The sequence below is a fragment of the Diorhabda carinulata genome, chromosome X, assembly GCF_026250575.1.
Source record: "Diorhabda carinulata isolate Delta chromosome X, icDioCari1.1, whole genome shotgun sequence".
Taxonomy (NCBI): Eukaryota; Metazoa; Arthropoda; class Insecta; order Coleoptera; family Chrysomelidae; genus Diorhabda; species Diorhabda carinulata.
Genome location: NC_079472.1, coordinates 15359660 through 15375265, shown reverse-complemented (window position 1 = coordinate 15375265; position 15606 = coordinate 15359660). Strand labels below are relative to the sequence as shown.

Sequence of the window (15606 nt, the reverse complement as noted above, 5' to 3'; positions counted from 1 at the left end):
AGGTAGAATTTATGGAAATGTTTATTTATGAAGAGAGATTGGATATACATTGGTGAAGGTTGAGTAATAAGTCAACAAACAAAATATATCGTTTATTCATGTACAAGAACCAAGAAAAATAAATATCCATCTGGAACATATCGTCTATTTACAGCAGAACAATAAAATAATTTTTAGAATAAATTTCTGCATATGGGGCATGAGCTCTTGTAACTTGTTCGAAACCATTTGTACTGAAAAAAATAAATGGATAATTTAATGTAACAAATTTAACAAAAACCACTTTGCATTTTCAGATAGTCTTTTGATAATAAAATGATTCACAAACAAATAAATAAACTATTTCCTTTAAAGAAAGAAAATATGACTAGTTTACATTGATAAACTTTTATTCTTACCAGACAGGCGGAATGAAATTTCTTACGACAAGTCTGACATGACAATTTTGGTAATTGATAAGTTCCTGGATGCAAAACTGCGAAGCATATATAACATTCTTCGACGCCATCGAATTTTTTATCCAAATTACTATTCCATAGTGAGAGGCCATCCCAAATTCTTCCATTCTAAAAAAAAGGAAATTAAATATTTATGTATTCACTATTCCTCTCTTGTTATCATGTAAACTGTATTAGATATGTTTGACTCATTAGATCAGAGGCCTGGTATGGTACTATGAGTGGTCACAACGGGACCGCGTCATCTGCCGCAGTACGTAGGAAACTATCGATTTATTAAAACATCGATTTATACCAACAGTTGGTCGCTAAGAAAGCTGTGCCATAGAATTTTTTTGGTCTGTATATATAAATCACAACCAATGAGCACTAGGTAAGATCAAGATCGATAATCTGGAAATAACCTTGGACAAAAAGCTTTTCTGACATAAACACGTTGGAACTGCTGCTAGTAAAGCATTAAAAGCTCCCATGACGGTTGGTATATATTGGAATTGTAACTTTAAAATACTACACAAGATGTAAATAATCATTGTGAGACTCCTAATTACATAAGGGGCGGTAGTCTGACATACTAAAGTAAGTGATTAGCAAGAGGAAAATCATACATAAAAGTACAAAATCTTGCTTGCATGTGCGTTCGATTTGTAACCTATCTTCGCGAAATGATAGACAGATCAGTCCACGGGACCATTCTCAGAATCTCAGGAAGATACAGGTAATTAGTGAATTATGAAGCAGAGACATTTCAATACCGAATTTGCCTGATCATTTAATTTGGTGCCGAATACTTTTTGTTCTCGAACAAAAAAAATGGTTTGGTTAAAAACGATTTTAGGTAAGAGGTGATGATAAAAGCATATCTTATAAAGACGGCGGCATACTACAAGTTTCATTGTTTATAATTTTTATTTTGAGAGAAAAGGTTGACGTTAGAAAGGGTAAATAAATTTTTAACAAAAAATTGGGTCATGAACTTTTTGTAACCGACTTATTAAGCTGTTAAACTATCATATTTTTAAAATTTTCATCCGTTCATCGTTAATTTCAAACTTACTTGATGTATGACACATTTTTTAAATTGGAGCATCCATTGTTTGTGGCTAGTACCTCCAAATTGATTCCTCAATTCAACGTATAAGGCACCTAATGGATAATTTGGTGGTAAAACTATGAGTAATTCTACTTCGGCCTCGTCTATTGTATAGACAGCTGCAATTTCTCTCGAACTTGGAAATACTTTGACCTGAAATATTAAAAAAATTATTATGTAGTTATAAAAAGATATTAATTATACTTACCACCATATTTTTGCATTTATGTTGATACGACATGACGTCGTTAAGTTCCCTTGTAATCAATCTAGGCGATACGTACATTTGGGTAACTTTTTCTACAACCTGTGCTAATTTACTATCTAAACTGGTCCACCATTGGCGAACAACAGCTGGTAACTGAGCCAAAGTAGCAGAATACAACCAACACACGAGTTTTTCTATTTTCACACTATCGCAAATATCTGAAACATTTCGAGGGTAAAATTATTTTTTTATATATAAAAATAAAACTAAAAAAGACCACTTGCTATTCGGTGGCTATTTAACCTCAAAAATGGTACCTGTGATATTAGTACAAATCGTCGATTTTCAGAACATTGGGGGATTCAAAGATATTTCCATGTTTTAAAAATTTATCAGAAAAAGTATTTCTATTTTCCTCTAGTTATTTGGGTTTTACAAAACTAAAGATCTAACCTTTTTCGATATCTTCGGGTTTCTGGAGAAAATAGTCCTTGAGGCATTTCGATTTTCCTTCACTATAATGTAAAACTTCTGCAGGCATCAATTTAAAAAGATTGTCCAAAAAGAGTTTCAACAAGTTTTCGTTTCTGGAAATAAATCAAATACTATTTGAACTAAATAGAAAAATTAATCGTATATTTTACATACTATTGCCATAAAGTACATTCAGAACTATATCTCAAAAGACATGAAAAGTACAATATCAGGATCAAGCAAATGAGGAAAATTTCCCATTTGTTGAATTAAGGAGTTGACTTAAATGCGTCATGCGATATCAAAATTTTTGATCTCAACTTTCTTCGGTTCTTATTTTGAACTACGCCAGTACTGGCCAGTATTTATTATTGGACAAGATACAAACTTATCCTAAGAGAAAGTTTCCATAACCTTATCGATACCAAGGTTCGAAAACATTATTTTTAAGGGAACTATATGCCTCCACCCAATGGACTGTGATTTTGCAATTGATGTGGATCACTGTTCGATCAAGGAATATCTGTTGTAGTTGCATCGAAATATAAAAACTGTCCTCAAATACTTGAGTTGTTTATTAGCAGTTTTCTCCGCCATTTTTAAACTGTACACTTTAAATATTGTTCGTTCGTTGTAATAGCAGAACGCCGACTGATATACCGCGCACGATGTATCAAATTATTATAAAGGTATTTGAAACATCTAATTTCAATCATCCTTACCTGAGCCAGTCAGCATATTGAAAACGAAGTTCAGTATTAGCGTTATGGCATAACGTCAATAAAATATCCCATAGTAATAAGTATGCGAGAGTATAAGTGTAAGAATCTGTCATTGATTCGACTTTACAACTATCTTCACCTAACCTAAAAGAATATCAACGATTAAGAATTTAGCACGAGTCGCATCGCAGGTATATTTTAATTGTCCGGGTTCCAAACAAAACAATTTTCGTGTTAGTAATACTTACTTAAATTTCATAAACATATGTTTTACTATTTCGTGAGTTTCGTTCAATTTTTCTTTAAATTGTTCGAATATTAATCCATTCTGATGTGGCGTATTGGTACTGACAGCTTCGGTGTCTAGTTTGATCAAACCAGGTACCAAATTTTGTAACATCTTATAACCCCACAGTTGCAAGTTTGGTTGTCTAGTTATTAATAACGTACAGCTCTGTTTTAAGAATTTAGTCCATTTTGGCAAAGTGGAACCGCTTAAATTAAATATTTTATCACATTTTATGTTCGGTAACAGTTTGGAGACCTCTTGAATGAAAGGTAAATATTTTACTACGTCTTCTTTAACTCTGAGTTGATCTAAAAAGAAAAAATATTTTTAGTTCAACAATTAACGATATAGATAAATGATAGGGGTTGCAATAGCAAAATCAATTTTTTTAATGGCATATTAGATTGAAAAATATAAGAGATTTATACATACAACTCTTGCTAGAGAAGCAGGAACATCATTCGTAATAAAATTAATTTGAGATTAAATTAATTGATTTATATATTTTAATAAATATGAATCGATGTTAATAGACCCAAATAATAAAAAATTGATAATTTGTCGTTAAATACAAAATATATGTAAGTTAGAATATGGAAAAACAGTATTGACATAAAGGTGCATGACATTACCAATTATTCTGAATTCCATTTCTAAACGATATTTGTATCATAATAATTTCATGTTAAAAAATGAAAATATTCTTAGTAACTCACCCGATAGATACAACCACGTCTGTAATAAGTCACAATGGATATTTTCCATCAACACATCATTCCATTCATCAATGAAATTACTCCTTATCCCTTTTTCCTTCAATAAGTTGATTCTATTATCGGTATTAACATACAAATCTATAACCGCAGACAGCATTGCTTGATACTAAAAAATAATGGAAAATAAATCGGGTTGATTTGTGGTTTACTAGTACACTTGGTATTAAAAATTAGAAATAGGCTATTCGACTACGTTTATACATGTCTCTTGCTTATTGTGTAATTCGAAAGAAATAATCTAGTAGGAAATTGTCACATCAAGGTGTAAAAGCTATTACACCTTTAATTAAGAAATGCTAAAGTAAATTTCTCAACTAGGTGGGTGCCTCACTTCTACGGTATCTCATGTCACAGAAATTTAACCGGTTGGTTTAATGAATAATATTCATTAATACTTTTTGGTAAACTAGTTGTATGACCAATCACATAATCGAATGTTTCTTTTTGCTTTTCGAAGAAATCGAAGATGTCTTCTGTAACAAAAACTATCCCTCATTCGAAAGAAGTTCCTGTGACTTCTCCACTTTATGGCGTTTAAGAAAGTTCAAACTGAAAACGATGAATTTACAGCTCTTGTCAGTCCTCAAGCACCACATTTGATTAGCCAATTGCAGCTTAATAATCTCATAAGAGAAAAGCTGTTAAGTTCAACGCTGAAACAGCGTTTAAGACTGTAGCAATGTTATCGTAACATCTCATATGTTGATTTTTTTTTCTAAAGAGAATTAGTGTACTGTAATGGCATTGAGGTACAGAGATCAAAATGGCGAATAATTGAAGATTAGAGGTGAGACTTTCCCGATAAAAAATGTAAAATTTTACCTGATGCGTTTCATAGGAAGCTCTGAATTTAAAGCAATTGGAAGCCCATGAAACTAAAGATAAAATGGCAAAGTCCCAGTGACGCTGGCCCAAACTTTCAAACTGTGTTTTCATCATGCCAGCACACAATCTAATTATTTCGATAATTTCCTGACATTCTTGCCAATTGATATTGTTACTAAAAATGAATAAAATATTTAATACAGAGTAGTAGTACTATCAAACACTGTTTACATTTCTAAAGACAAGGAATTTAGATGATAAAAGCAAAATCTAAGGAAGAAATGTAGTTATATGTATTGGAATCAAACTAAAAACAACTGAGACCTGTTCTAGTTACGAAAAATGAGAAGACTCTAGAGAAATTAAACTACAGGAATTACTAATAGGCAGAAACCATGTTATAAAGAAGAAGAGGCTTGAAGAACCACTAATTTGAAAATGTTGAGATAGATCTATTTATATATAGAAGAGAATCTCATTTTTAAGAGACAAATTGTTAATGTCATTGGAGGATATCAATTTTAATGGAAAGGGCTTTCGATATCTGACAAAAAAAGGAGAAAACGTTAAGTATAGCCTAAACTACTTTGAAAAAGGTTTTTAAAATCATAAACAATAATTTGGAATTTCATTCTGATGTATAAAAGGTAAAAAATTGGAATAGCATCGTTGACCTAAATAAATCGTTTGAACCGTTGCCTTTACTGTACAGAATGCGATCGGAATAAGACTAGATGTACTTACTAGTTATACAAAAATTGTGGTACATTTTTGCTTCGGATCTTTTCCATCTGCATAAAAACCTCAGCTATTTGAACGTCGATGTCTCGACAATGTAATAAACTACGTAAGGTGATGATATTTCCAATAGCATCGAATTTATTTTCGATGTCATCATATGTTAAATGTTTACTGAAAAGTTTCGTTAAATGCTGAATGTACGTTCCGTTAGTTTCAGTAACGTCATGTACAAATTCTTTGTAAACGGAAACTGGATCTGTCGGTAACATTTCGGAATAAAGAATGTAAACTGCTTTGGCCCAATGCCATCCACATTTCAACGATTTTGTTTTTAGAGCACTTCTGAGGTTACTTTTCAGTAAATCATCCGCATTTTCCAAAGTTGATTTCAATTTCATTTCAGTTAATAGATGGTAATGGAAGATTTTGTCGAAATAAAAAGTCTAAAAATACAAAGATAATTAAACAAAAGAACTACTACGAAACAAGTAAAAGTGAGAAATTTAGGAAGAGAGAGACGCGTTAGTGACATTCATAATGAACACACTGTTTACACTACACCAACATTCACAATTATACCGTCTGACGTGCGTTTCGATAACCAAGTTATCGTCTTCAGAGACTGGAGGTAAACCAAGTCTCAGAAGATGTGACTTGGTTATAGAAACGCGTACCGGACTGTGTAATGGTGAGTGTTACAATTTTTACTTTGAAAAAAACGTCCGATTGTTCATAAATTGCATAAATGTAATATTCAAATAGTACACAAAAGAAATCACAGATGGGAGTCTCACATAAGATGAGCAGGATTCAAAATGAGCAAAGCTGGTTGTATATAGATCTAAATGGAAAGAAAAAGGATAGATAAATGGAAAAACCTTAGAGTTTTTGTATTATAAGAGTAATAATTACGTTTTTAAAAGTTTCCAAATAAGTTTGTTCCACAGTTAAATCATGTAATAACTGAGAGATATGATCATGAGGCTGATCAATAACGTTTAAAATAATCGTCGATTTTTCATTATCTCTAAGTTCTTCATCTAAATCATCGTCGTCTTCGTTAACATCTTTTAAATCGGAAGCTAATATTCCTATTTTCAAGTAAATCCAAGCAAAATATCGAGCCATTCCATTTTTTTCTATGCTACTTGTATTTGGATTAATCTCTTTGTAAGGACTACTCAAATTACCGGAAATATATTCAGCTAGAATACACAGATTTTGTGCGAATATCCTAAAATTCATAAAAACATTAGTTAATAATAATTTCATGTGGATGATATCAGTCACCTTCTCGACATAACACATCGATTCTCCACTGAAATGTGTAACTAAACAAGGGAGGCATGCAATTGAAAACAGGGGAACAGTAAACTTAGCCCAGACCAGTAATAGTTGGAAATAATGATTATAGAATACTTATGAAATAGAGAATTTATTAGAAAATGTGGATATAGTGTATACAATTGAAGCAAAAAGAATACAATGGGAAAACGACAGGGTACAAGGAAAAACACAGAATGGAAACCAAGCGAGAAAAGATTTCCCGGTAGACCAAAAAAATAAATATCAGATTGTGCAAAATATGGAAAATCTGGTAGAACGTGACTAGAACAAACAGATGCAGGACAGAGAAAAATGGAATACAATAGTCGAAGCTGCAAAAATATACGATAAGTTGTAATTAAATAGGGTAAAAGTGGGCTGGCCACCCACAAAAAATACATGATGAAAAGAGTTTAATAGAATGTATAGCCTTGTATAACCTTGTATATATATAAACTTAGTCCAGGCAATCAACAAAGTAAAACTAACGTATTGTTAAAGGACCCCATGGAGTATTACTGAAGAAACAAGATGATCCATAGACTCCAGATGTCCAGTAACAACGGTAAACTGGTGGCCAGTCTTCAGAGAGATTCTACGAGCAAGAGCAAGCCAATACAACATAAGAGCATCTGTGAATGTCCTGTCTATTTCAGTAAAAGACTCAAGTACCTCGAAGGAATAGTACCAACTCCTTGGAGAAAAGGACATAAAATCCCTAGAAAAATAGCCTTCTTAGGGAGGTGTCTAAGTATTTTGGAGGTGCACAGTCGTTCAGAAACTATATCTTCTTAGGTAGATGTGCAGAGTGGTTAAAAGCCGAAACTAGTTCCCAATTTAAAAAAAAAAGGATGCATACTTACCCTTCTAAGCAATTTACGAATGTCCTTTCCACGAGTATATCTAAAAATTCTGTTAAATGCAACGGTAAACTTCTATGTATAGCTCTGAGAATATTAACATAAACTTGAATCGTATAATTAATCTTGTCCTCATCTAGATCACTTTTCATAAATTCCTCTTTAATAATATTTGCTAATTTGTAAATCAAGTCTAGATTTTTTTCTTTGTCCATATTTTTTGTCAATAATGTAACAGAGTCCTGCCAAGCGGTCGTTACTTCGTACATAGTTTCTTGAGAAATAATTTCGTGATCGATGTCTGATTTACATGAGAGTTTGAAGAGCGCCAACAATAATTCGTCTCCGTAAGTTAGAAGCAGATTTTCCGTATAAATGATTGCGGAAATGTACGCAGCCAAACTGGTACAAGTATCTGCAGTAACTAAATAGTTACGGTACTCTTCTAATACCGATATTAATTTCAAAACTATATCAGATATTGTGGAATTGTCGATGTAAAGCTCTAAAAACAATAAAAAAATCCAATAACAATTTTCCATCGTCAATAATATTAATCCCGTTATCCCGGAGGATATACTTGGCTACAATAAGTAGCACGTGAAGAAGGAAGACGAGGAGGAAAAGGTTCAGAATTGGAAAACTAAAATACCAATACTGTGACGCCAGAAGGGGCATAGAGTTCTAAAAAAGAAGAAGAAGAACTGAAATTTTATCTACGTTCAATACTACTTCATACGAACCAGGGTATGGAAACTCTTTGGAACGGATCCATTGAATTATTTCGAAAAAGAACTGGACGTAAGATTTTAATTTGAAATATGCCGCCGAAATCAGAAAGAAAACTGTTGTTTCCATGTACGTTTAATACAGCGCTAATGTACCAAGAGACGACGCTGTCAATGTCTATTATTTCAATTAGCTGTTGAACTCACCTCCCTGGGCATTTTCTGTAAGAGCAAGTTTAAACAATGTTGACAGTTCGGGTGAACAATCATCCTCGATTATTTTATCTGTTATGGATATGATACATTTACTAATTCTGTCTGATTTGAGCCATTCTTTTATGAAAGGATCTTTATTGTGAGGGTGAGCCAGTGCTTCCGTAATACACCAGCACAGACATTGCTGAGAAGTTACCTGAAACACACGCCAATGAATTAGTAGTTCCAATTTGATAGATTGTGAATAATACAAAAATGAATAATTAAAAAATTTGACTCATAGTTGTAATATAAACTAAAATGTATGCGAATGCCATCTCATTGAAATTGGCTCAACTACGAAAATGAATTAAAAATCATATATTTCTGATAGCGTAACAAAAAATTAATTTTTTTATAACCTAAAAAAATGTGCGAAGATTTAATAAAAATTCATTCGTAGCGACATAACCTATCAAAACACAACGTCACATGTAAGGACTTAACCTAAAACAATTGAATAGCAAATGAAATCAATAAAATTCAAATTTATGTCTTATAGTCATCTTGAGGGTTTTTTTAACAAAATGAATTAAAAATTTCACGAGGAATGTATTTAACTCAATTCTCGATTAATTTAACTAATTTAAAAATAATATATGTTTTCAACTTCATATGTACGAGATGATTGATTAATGTGATAAAATTCAGTACCTCCTTTGTCTTTTGAAATATCAATTTGAAAATCATTTCTGGAAGTTTCAAGACCTGCTACTCCTTCACAAATTTCAAAGAGACACTTTCAAACGCCTAGCGTACAGTCCTGACTTTTCATATTTTCCTGAACTGAAGCAGTAGCTAGGAAGGCTGCGCTTTCAAACAGACACCAATCATTGTCGGTTACATTTTATGAAGAAGGTATTGCAAAGCTTGTTCACATATATGATCAATATCCTGATCGTCAAGGTGATTAAGAACCATACTCGATAATATTTTTTTTTATATTCACACGTCTTTTCTTTACAGTCCATCGAAGGTCGAAAAAGAAACAACCCTCGTATATGTTCACATTGTATTTTTTCAACTTTGTCAACATCAACAACAAATAATATTCAAATACCAAAATTTACTTCTAAGTTTTTACGTTTCGCTACACATTGAATAGATTTTGGTTTTAAAAAGTCTTTTTTTATCATGCAATTGAATTTGAACTGAATGAAGCAAATGAATGAAAACATAACACTCACCTTTAGAACAGAATTCAAAATAATTTTTTTGTCATCTTTTTCAACAAATTCGTACAACAAAAATATCAAACTAACAACATGCTTAGAACACCATTCCGGTTCTATAAGCCATTCTTGTAGAACGTTCGTATGAATATCTATGAGTTTTGAATCTGCATTTTTTTGTTTCATCTTTTGATTCAACTGCCAGAAAAAGCTCTTCCTATCAAAATCTATCACTAGAGAATAAAGGTGTTCAATGAGGTCTTGAGATTTCTTTTCTGATATGTACTCAAAGTAATCGTCGCAAATTTTAAAAACCAAATTGTTCAAACGATCGTTGTATTTTTTATCTTCGGATGCAATAACAGCATGTTCATGTTTTGTATCTACATCTCCATCTGCTTCACAGCTAAACTTAACCTAACAATAAATTTAATATTATTTTTATTTTTTATTGAAACTTTTCAAGATAATTATTTTCTTTATACTAGATGTCATTTTTAATAACTGTAATCCGTGGCGTATCTACAATGTGGCAAGTCGGCAAATTTCACGGGCCCCCAGCTGGGAAGGGACTCAAGGTCAGATGAGAATACCAACTCCCAATAATTAACAGCAAATGACTTCCTGCACTTTTTTGAACAAAGGTCGATTTACATGGAGCGATTTGGGAATAGAGGAGGGGTATATATTGAAGGTAATAATAAATAATTCATCATATGTCTCGCTATTTAATAGCCACACCTCGTATTTGTACTGATTGAGCAGGATCCTAAGAGCTTTTTCGATTGTTACAAAACGTCTTTGACCAGTTACCAGAATCACTCTGTATAATCGAAAAAATAATGAATACACTAACCTTTAATTGTTTCTTAGGTCTATGTGTACATTTTAACGATTGTAACAAATCCAATTGCTTTTCGGCAACTTTTCCAACATTATGACAAGGATTTTCTTTAAAATTGAACAAGGTGGCTCTAAAAACATCTTGGACGCATTCTAAAAAGAACTCTAGGCAAGCCTCTAAATCCACAGAGTTCGAATTACGAGTCCAATGCTGTGCTAAAGAAGATATTTGATTGAAAAAAGTCTTGTAATTAGTTTGATCCTCAACTATACACCATTCGATTGAACATATTAGTTGGGTTCTAATCAAGGTCTTACAAAAAGATAAATCAGATTGTCTTTTCAGAATGATGTACTGAAAACATTCTATATATGCTGTAGCTACAGCAACCGATTCAGAACGGCTAGATATTGTTGATTTTTGTTTAAATCTGGAACAAAAAATAATAATTAGGTATTTTGTGTGATATGAAATAGTACGAGGCATATCCAGAAATTAACATATTTACATAGTATAGAACCTCTTAATTTCTCTTTTAGTATAATTTTCTTCTACATACAAACTCTATTTTGTAACAAGAAATAAAAATATAAAATACAGAAAATAGTTGAAAAGAAGAATTGGAAAAAGTAAAAAGGCAGCAGGAGCTATAAAAGCAATGTTAGATTCACAAATTTTATTCGAAATCTAGGGTTAACGAAAAAATTTATAATAGAAGCGGGAAAGAAAAAAAAATTAAGATCAATGTAGAAATGGATAGAAGCGGATATAAGAAACTTTGGTATAGAAAATGGGAAGAATGGGCAAAGCATATAAAGAAAACTCTGGAATTATTTGATTTTTCTGCACTATTAGGGCCATTTTCAGCCACAGTTACAGTGGACAAATATCTGCTGCAAATATAAAATATTTAAATTGTTGGATAGTTGCCACTTAATCTCAACTATTATATCCTTTTGGCAATAGTTCGTTTAATTAAAAAAAATAGTATATTTAACTTACCCTAACCATAAATTTTCGAAAAAGTGATTATAAAATTGATTATCCTTATCAATAATTGGATACAGATGTGATATTAAAGGAAGTAAGCTGGGACAAATTAGAGAAGCATTTCCTTGTCCACCTTGCTTTAAAATTTTCCATAATTTAGGCAAAAATAGTTTCTCGATACTTATAAAATTCCACCAATTCTGAAAGATACAAAAAAATCATCTTCTAAAGAATATTTTTGCAGTAATGTAAATATTTAGTTCCACATTTTACAATTAACTATAATAACAGTTGTATTAATAATTTGCGAAAACTGCCAAATGTTTTTCAAGATGATTGATTATCAAATCTGTCGAAATATAAAATACAACCCCATTTGGCAATGCAATTTTTGAAAAAACACGTCTCATAATGCGAAAGATTACCTCTTGCCCCTATAAGTAGAAATGCTCTCTTCAGTATTGAGTCGAGAATCTCAAAGGTATACATGGTAGACGAATATGGGCCTTGTAGAGGAGAGAATAGGGCTCTAAGTTTTTGTGAAGCTGCCTTAACTAATTCGGCTCAACACCCAAGAAACGATCTTGGGGTGATGGTGATATTTTATATCAAAACAGAACCAAATCCTGAACTGCAATGCCAGCCTTTTTTGTTTTTTGTAATAACACCAGCATGGGTTTATTATTATTCCTAAGTATTGCAAAATGTTGTTCTATTTATATTTACACCGAGAAAAATTGTTTGTAAAAATACCAAGTTAATATATTTTAATATGGTAACCTAATCATGATGATGAATAATGATAGTTGGTTTAATTATCTTATATTAATGAAAAGAAAAAAACCTTTTCAACTTACTTTCACATTGGAGATGGTTAGAAGTAGTACTTCCCAAATGACAGGCAATACTATAGGATCTTGTTCCTCAAGGTTGCCAATAACACTACCAGTAACATGGGAGCCTTTGTTATCAAGAAGTATAGGTGCCTTTTGAAATAAAATGGATATTATTTTAAAAAATGACGCCTTTACATGCGCCACCTTGCTTTTGGAGAATTTCCAAAATTTAGCTATAATCAAATGAATCTGCTATACATGTTTTGTACAAAAAAAATTTCGTTCGAGAAAATAACAACCAAAAATACATTTCACTCACAATTAGATATAATACGATCGTTCAACTCAGATGCATTGATTATTTGATCCGTGGATACTTGTTCCAAATACAAGTAATAACCTTGTAAACAGGAGATCAACACTCTTTCATATTTAGCCTCTGCTTCTTCTGTCGAAACATGTTTCAGGTTACTTAAAGTCTGAGCAGTTTGAACTAATAAATTATCGCCGAGATAATTTAAGATTTCCTCTTGACAAAAAATAATCGCTTCTTGTATTTTGTTTGGTGGAAAAGCATCCTACAAATTTTTTTTAAGACTTTTATTGTAAATTTAGGTTAGTGAAGTTGGTATGTGCAGGTTGTGCAGCAATTTGAATCTTTTTATATGGTAGAAATAAGGTGGCAATTCAAAACAAGAGGTATAGGTAGCTGTTATACAATCTTACCTACAAATGACTCTTTTGTCACGGGAGGCAAAGACGCCTGTTTGCAGGGCACACAAAAGCCAGTTATCACAGATACAACAAAAGGAGGAAAGAGGAGGAAAATGAAAAGTTATTTACCTTGAATGCTTGCTGAGCAGTACTTGCTGCTGGAGGGTAAGTATCATATTGCGAAGTAAACCAAGGCGCCATAAGCTGCTTTAAGTATGGGGCAATGTTACGTTTCACTTTCAGTACAATTTGATGGTGTACATTGTGAGTTGCTTCTCTAACACGATTGTCAATATCTGTAGCAAGAATGTTATAAAATCTGGGCCATATTGGAAGAATAGATTTAACAGTTTCCTGATCTGATTCTATGATAAATGCAGCTAATTCTTGTAAACCCTGAAGAATATTAAAAATCAATAATTTTGTAAATAAAAATGCAGCAATCATATTCTAATGTTAGCAAATATTTATAAATAATTAATAATACTCATTAATCACTGCTGTGAGACGCTTTCTTTATTTAGCTATATTACATTGTTTTGCTACAAAAAAATAGGTTTTTATAATTTTTTTATGTAAAACACTACTAAATATTTTCAATTCAGTTCTATACACGTAAAAAAAGAAAATTTTCCAATACCGGATTTGAACCAGGCACCTGCCGTTTGAAAGCACGGAGCATCAGCAACATTGAATATCCAAATGACCAAAAAATCTGGTATTGCCGAGCATGCTGGTAGATGTGACCTACTAGCATCTCCCTGTCAGATACCACCGCATCAGATCTAGGCGAAGTGAATAGGCCCTAAGGGTTCCAAATTTCATTGCTGTGCCAGCTACTCTGGATACTGGGGAAAGTTTGAGCAGTAAATTTTACCTCGGGCCCAAAGCAAGCCCAACACTTTTTATTTCAAATATTTTTTTTTAATTTTTCCTTGGAACCACACCCCATATAGAGTGTAAAAACACTAAAATATTTATTGGGCCCAGTTTACCAATTTTTGGTTGGGGCTCAATGTGTTAAATAACATTTGAAAAATAATATATGTCTAAAAAATGTAATTGCAGAGAATTTGAAAAGTATAGCAATTTTGACAACTTATGAAAGTACTATCGATGAACTACTTAATTATTATTTTTTCATATTTGCACCTCCATCTATCGAGAAATTTAATTAAATCTTGAGATATATAAATTGATTAAATAGTTATCCATATGGTTATTTTTCTATAAATACTATTTGAATTATTACCTTAAGTTTAGTAGTACAATCTTTTTTGGTAATTTTTTTTAATATCACCTGGACATTCGGGTCTAAGCATGCCTCTAATTCGTCAGTATTGGTTAAAGGAAATCCGAAATTATTGTCTTTAACTGCTGAGAAGCCTGCAAATTGAGGCAACGTTCCTAAAAGTTCTGCGCTTCTTCCGCTATTAGAAGGCTAGAAAATATGTACGTAAGGTAAAATTATGAAACATACAAACATAGAGTGAAATTATACAAAAAATATTAACTTATACATACTCTAGCGTTATTCTTGGTTCTATTCGCTATTTTATGTTTCCCTCCCATAATTGTTATTTTTTATAAACGCCTAAAATTATATGTGGTCTATAATAATATAAATTTTATCCATTTCAATAATTCGTACCAATAATAATAAAAGAAAAAATTATTGTGGAAAAAATAACCTCAAACATAAGAAACTGTTTGTGACAGGTACTGTCATCTTCTCTCTTAAGCCTTAATCAAAATAATCCCTCTTTCGTTAGTATAAAAGAATTGCTCAACCCTTAGAAAGCAGTGCTATTATTTAATATTGGTTTGAACTTAAATGTGTAGAATAATTTAAAACTCTAGAAGCTAATTAAACCCATATTAATTCATTTTGTGACGTTTGATTTTATAAAAGTTGGTTGACAGTGTCTATTCGAACATGTGCTACCATCCTACGTTTCTAGTTTAAATCAAATTGAAAGTTGGGCGAGTGGAATTCAGATTTTCCTTGGCAATCTACAAACTTATTTTTTCATTATCAATTAGTTTAAGTGTGAGTTAATTTTGTAAACATAAGTGAGTTTAGTAAACTTTATTAGTACGGACATAAAATGTTTCATTGTACCATTTGACACATGGGAATAGTCAACTTATGCAATATTTGGTGAGTATATTGTTTTGAAGGTTATCTTATTTTTATTAGCATTTTAATATACATATTATGATGCCGTTTTAAGCAAATTAACTTAATCATTGTATTATTTCTTCAACTTCTTTACTTTACAAGTAATGAAACGT

The 15606-nt window shown here is 31.8% G+C and overlaps 2 protein-coding genes across 4 annotated transcripts in view; one reads left to right on the top strand and one right to left on the bottom strand.

Moving 5' to 3' along the window:
* Positions 1 to 79: 79 nt before the first annotated feature.
* LOC130902086 (E3 ubiquitin-protein ligase listerin) lies at positions 80 to 15239 on the bottom strand. 3 transcript variants are annotated; one of them, XM_057813905.1, is made up of 22 exons: positions 14963 to 15239; positions 14836 to 14905; positions 14564 to 14752; positions 13441 to 13707; positions 12917 to 13175; positions 12619 to 12830; positions 11774 to 11961; positions 10784 to 11201; positions 9943 to 10344; positions 8708 to 8912; positions 7776 to 8277; positions 6499 to 6820; positions 5590 to 6029; positions 4843 to 5020; positions 3961 to 4126; positions 3204 to 3552; positions 2956 to 3099; positions 2213 to 2346; positions 1760 to 1977; positions 1516 to 1704; positions 399 to 566; positions 80 to 233 (listed from the first exon to the last, which is right to left on the bottom strand). In XM_057813905.1, exons 2-22 carry the CDS (start codon positions 14881 to 14883, stop codon positions 174 to 176), a joined length of 5058 nt encoding a protein of 1685 aa, XP_057669888.1. In that variant the 5' UTR covers positions 14884 to 14905; positions 14963 to 15239; the 3' UTR covers positions 80 to 173. The 3 variants fall into 3 exon arrangements, with proteins under 3 accessions (XP_057669888.1, XP_057669889.1, XP_057669887.1); XM_057813906.1 differs by having other exon boundaries at positions 14836 to 14922; positions 14963 to 15238; XM_057813904.1 differs by having other exon boundaries at positions 14836 to 15022.
* LOC130902088 (protein roadkill) overlaps positions 15205 to 15606 on the top strand; it is a 57905-nt gene continuing 57503 nt past the window's right edge. Inside the window, exon 1 of the mRNA XM_057813910.1 lies at positions 15205 to 15472. The gene's annotated coding sequence lies outside the window, so the exon portion shown is untranslated. The remainder of the gene's footprint in view (positions 15473 to 15606) is intronic.

Excerpts from the sequence above, each read along its gene's own strand:
- LOC130902086 (XM_057813905.1), bottom strand. The coding sequence starts at position 14,883 with ATGGGAGGGAAACATAAAATAGCGAATAGAACCAAGAATAACGCTAGA. Across the intron at positions 14,753-14,835 it reads GAACCAAGAATAACGCTAGA|CCTTCTAATAGCGGAAGAAG; the intron begins GTATGTATAAGT and ends CATATTTTCTAG. Across the intron at positions 2,347-2,955 it reads CAATATGCTGACTGGCTCAG|AAACGAAAACTTGTTGAAAC; the intron begins GTAAGGATGATT and ends ATTTATTTCCAG.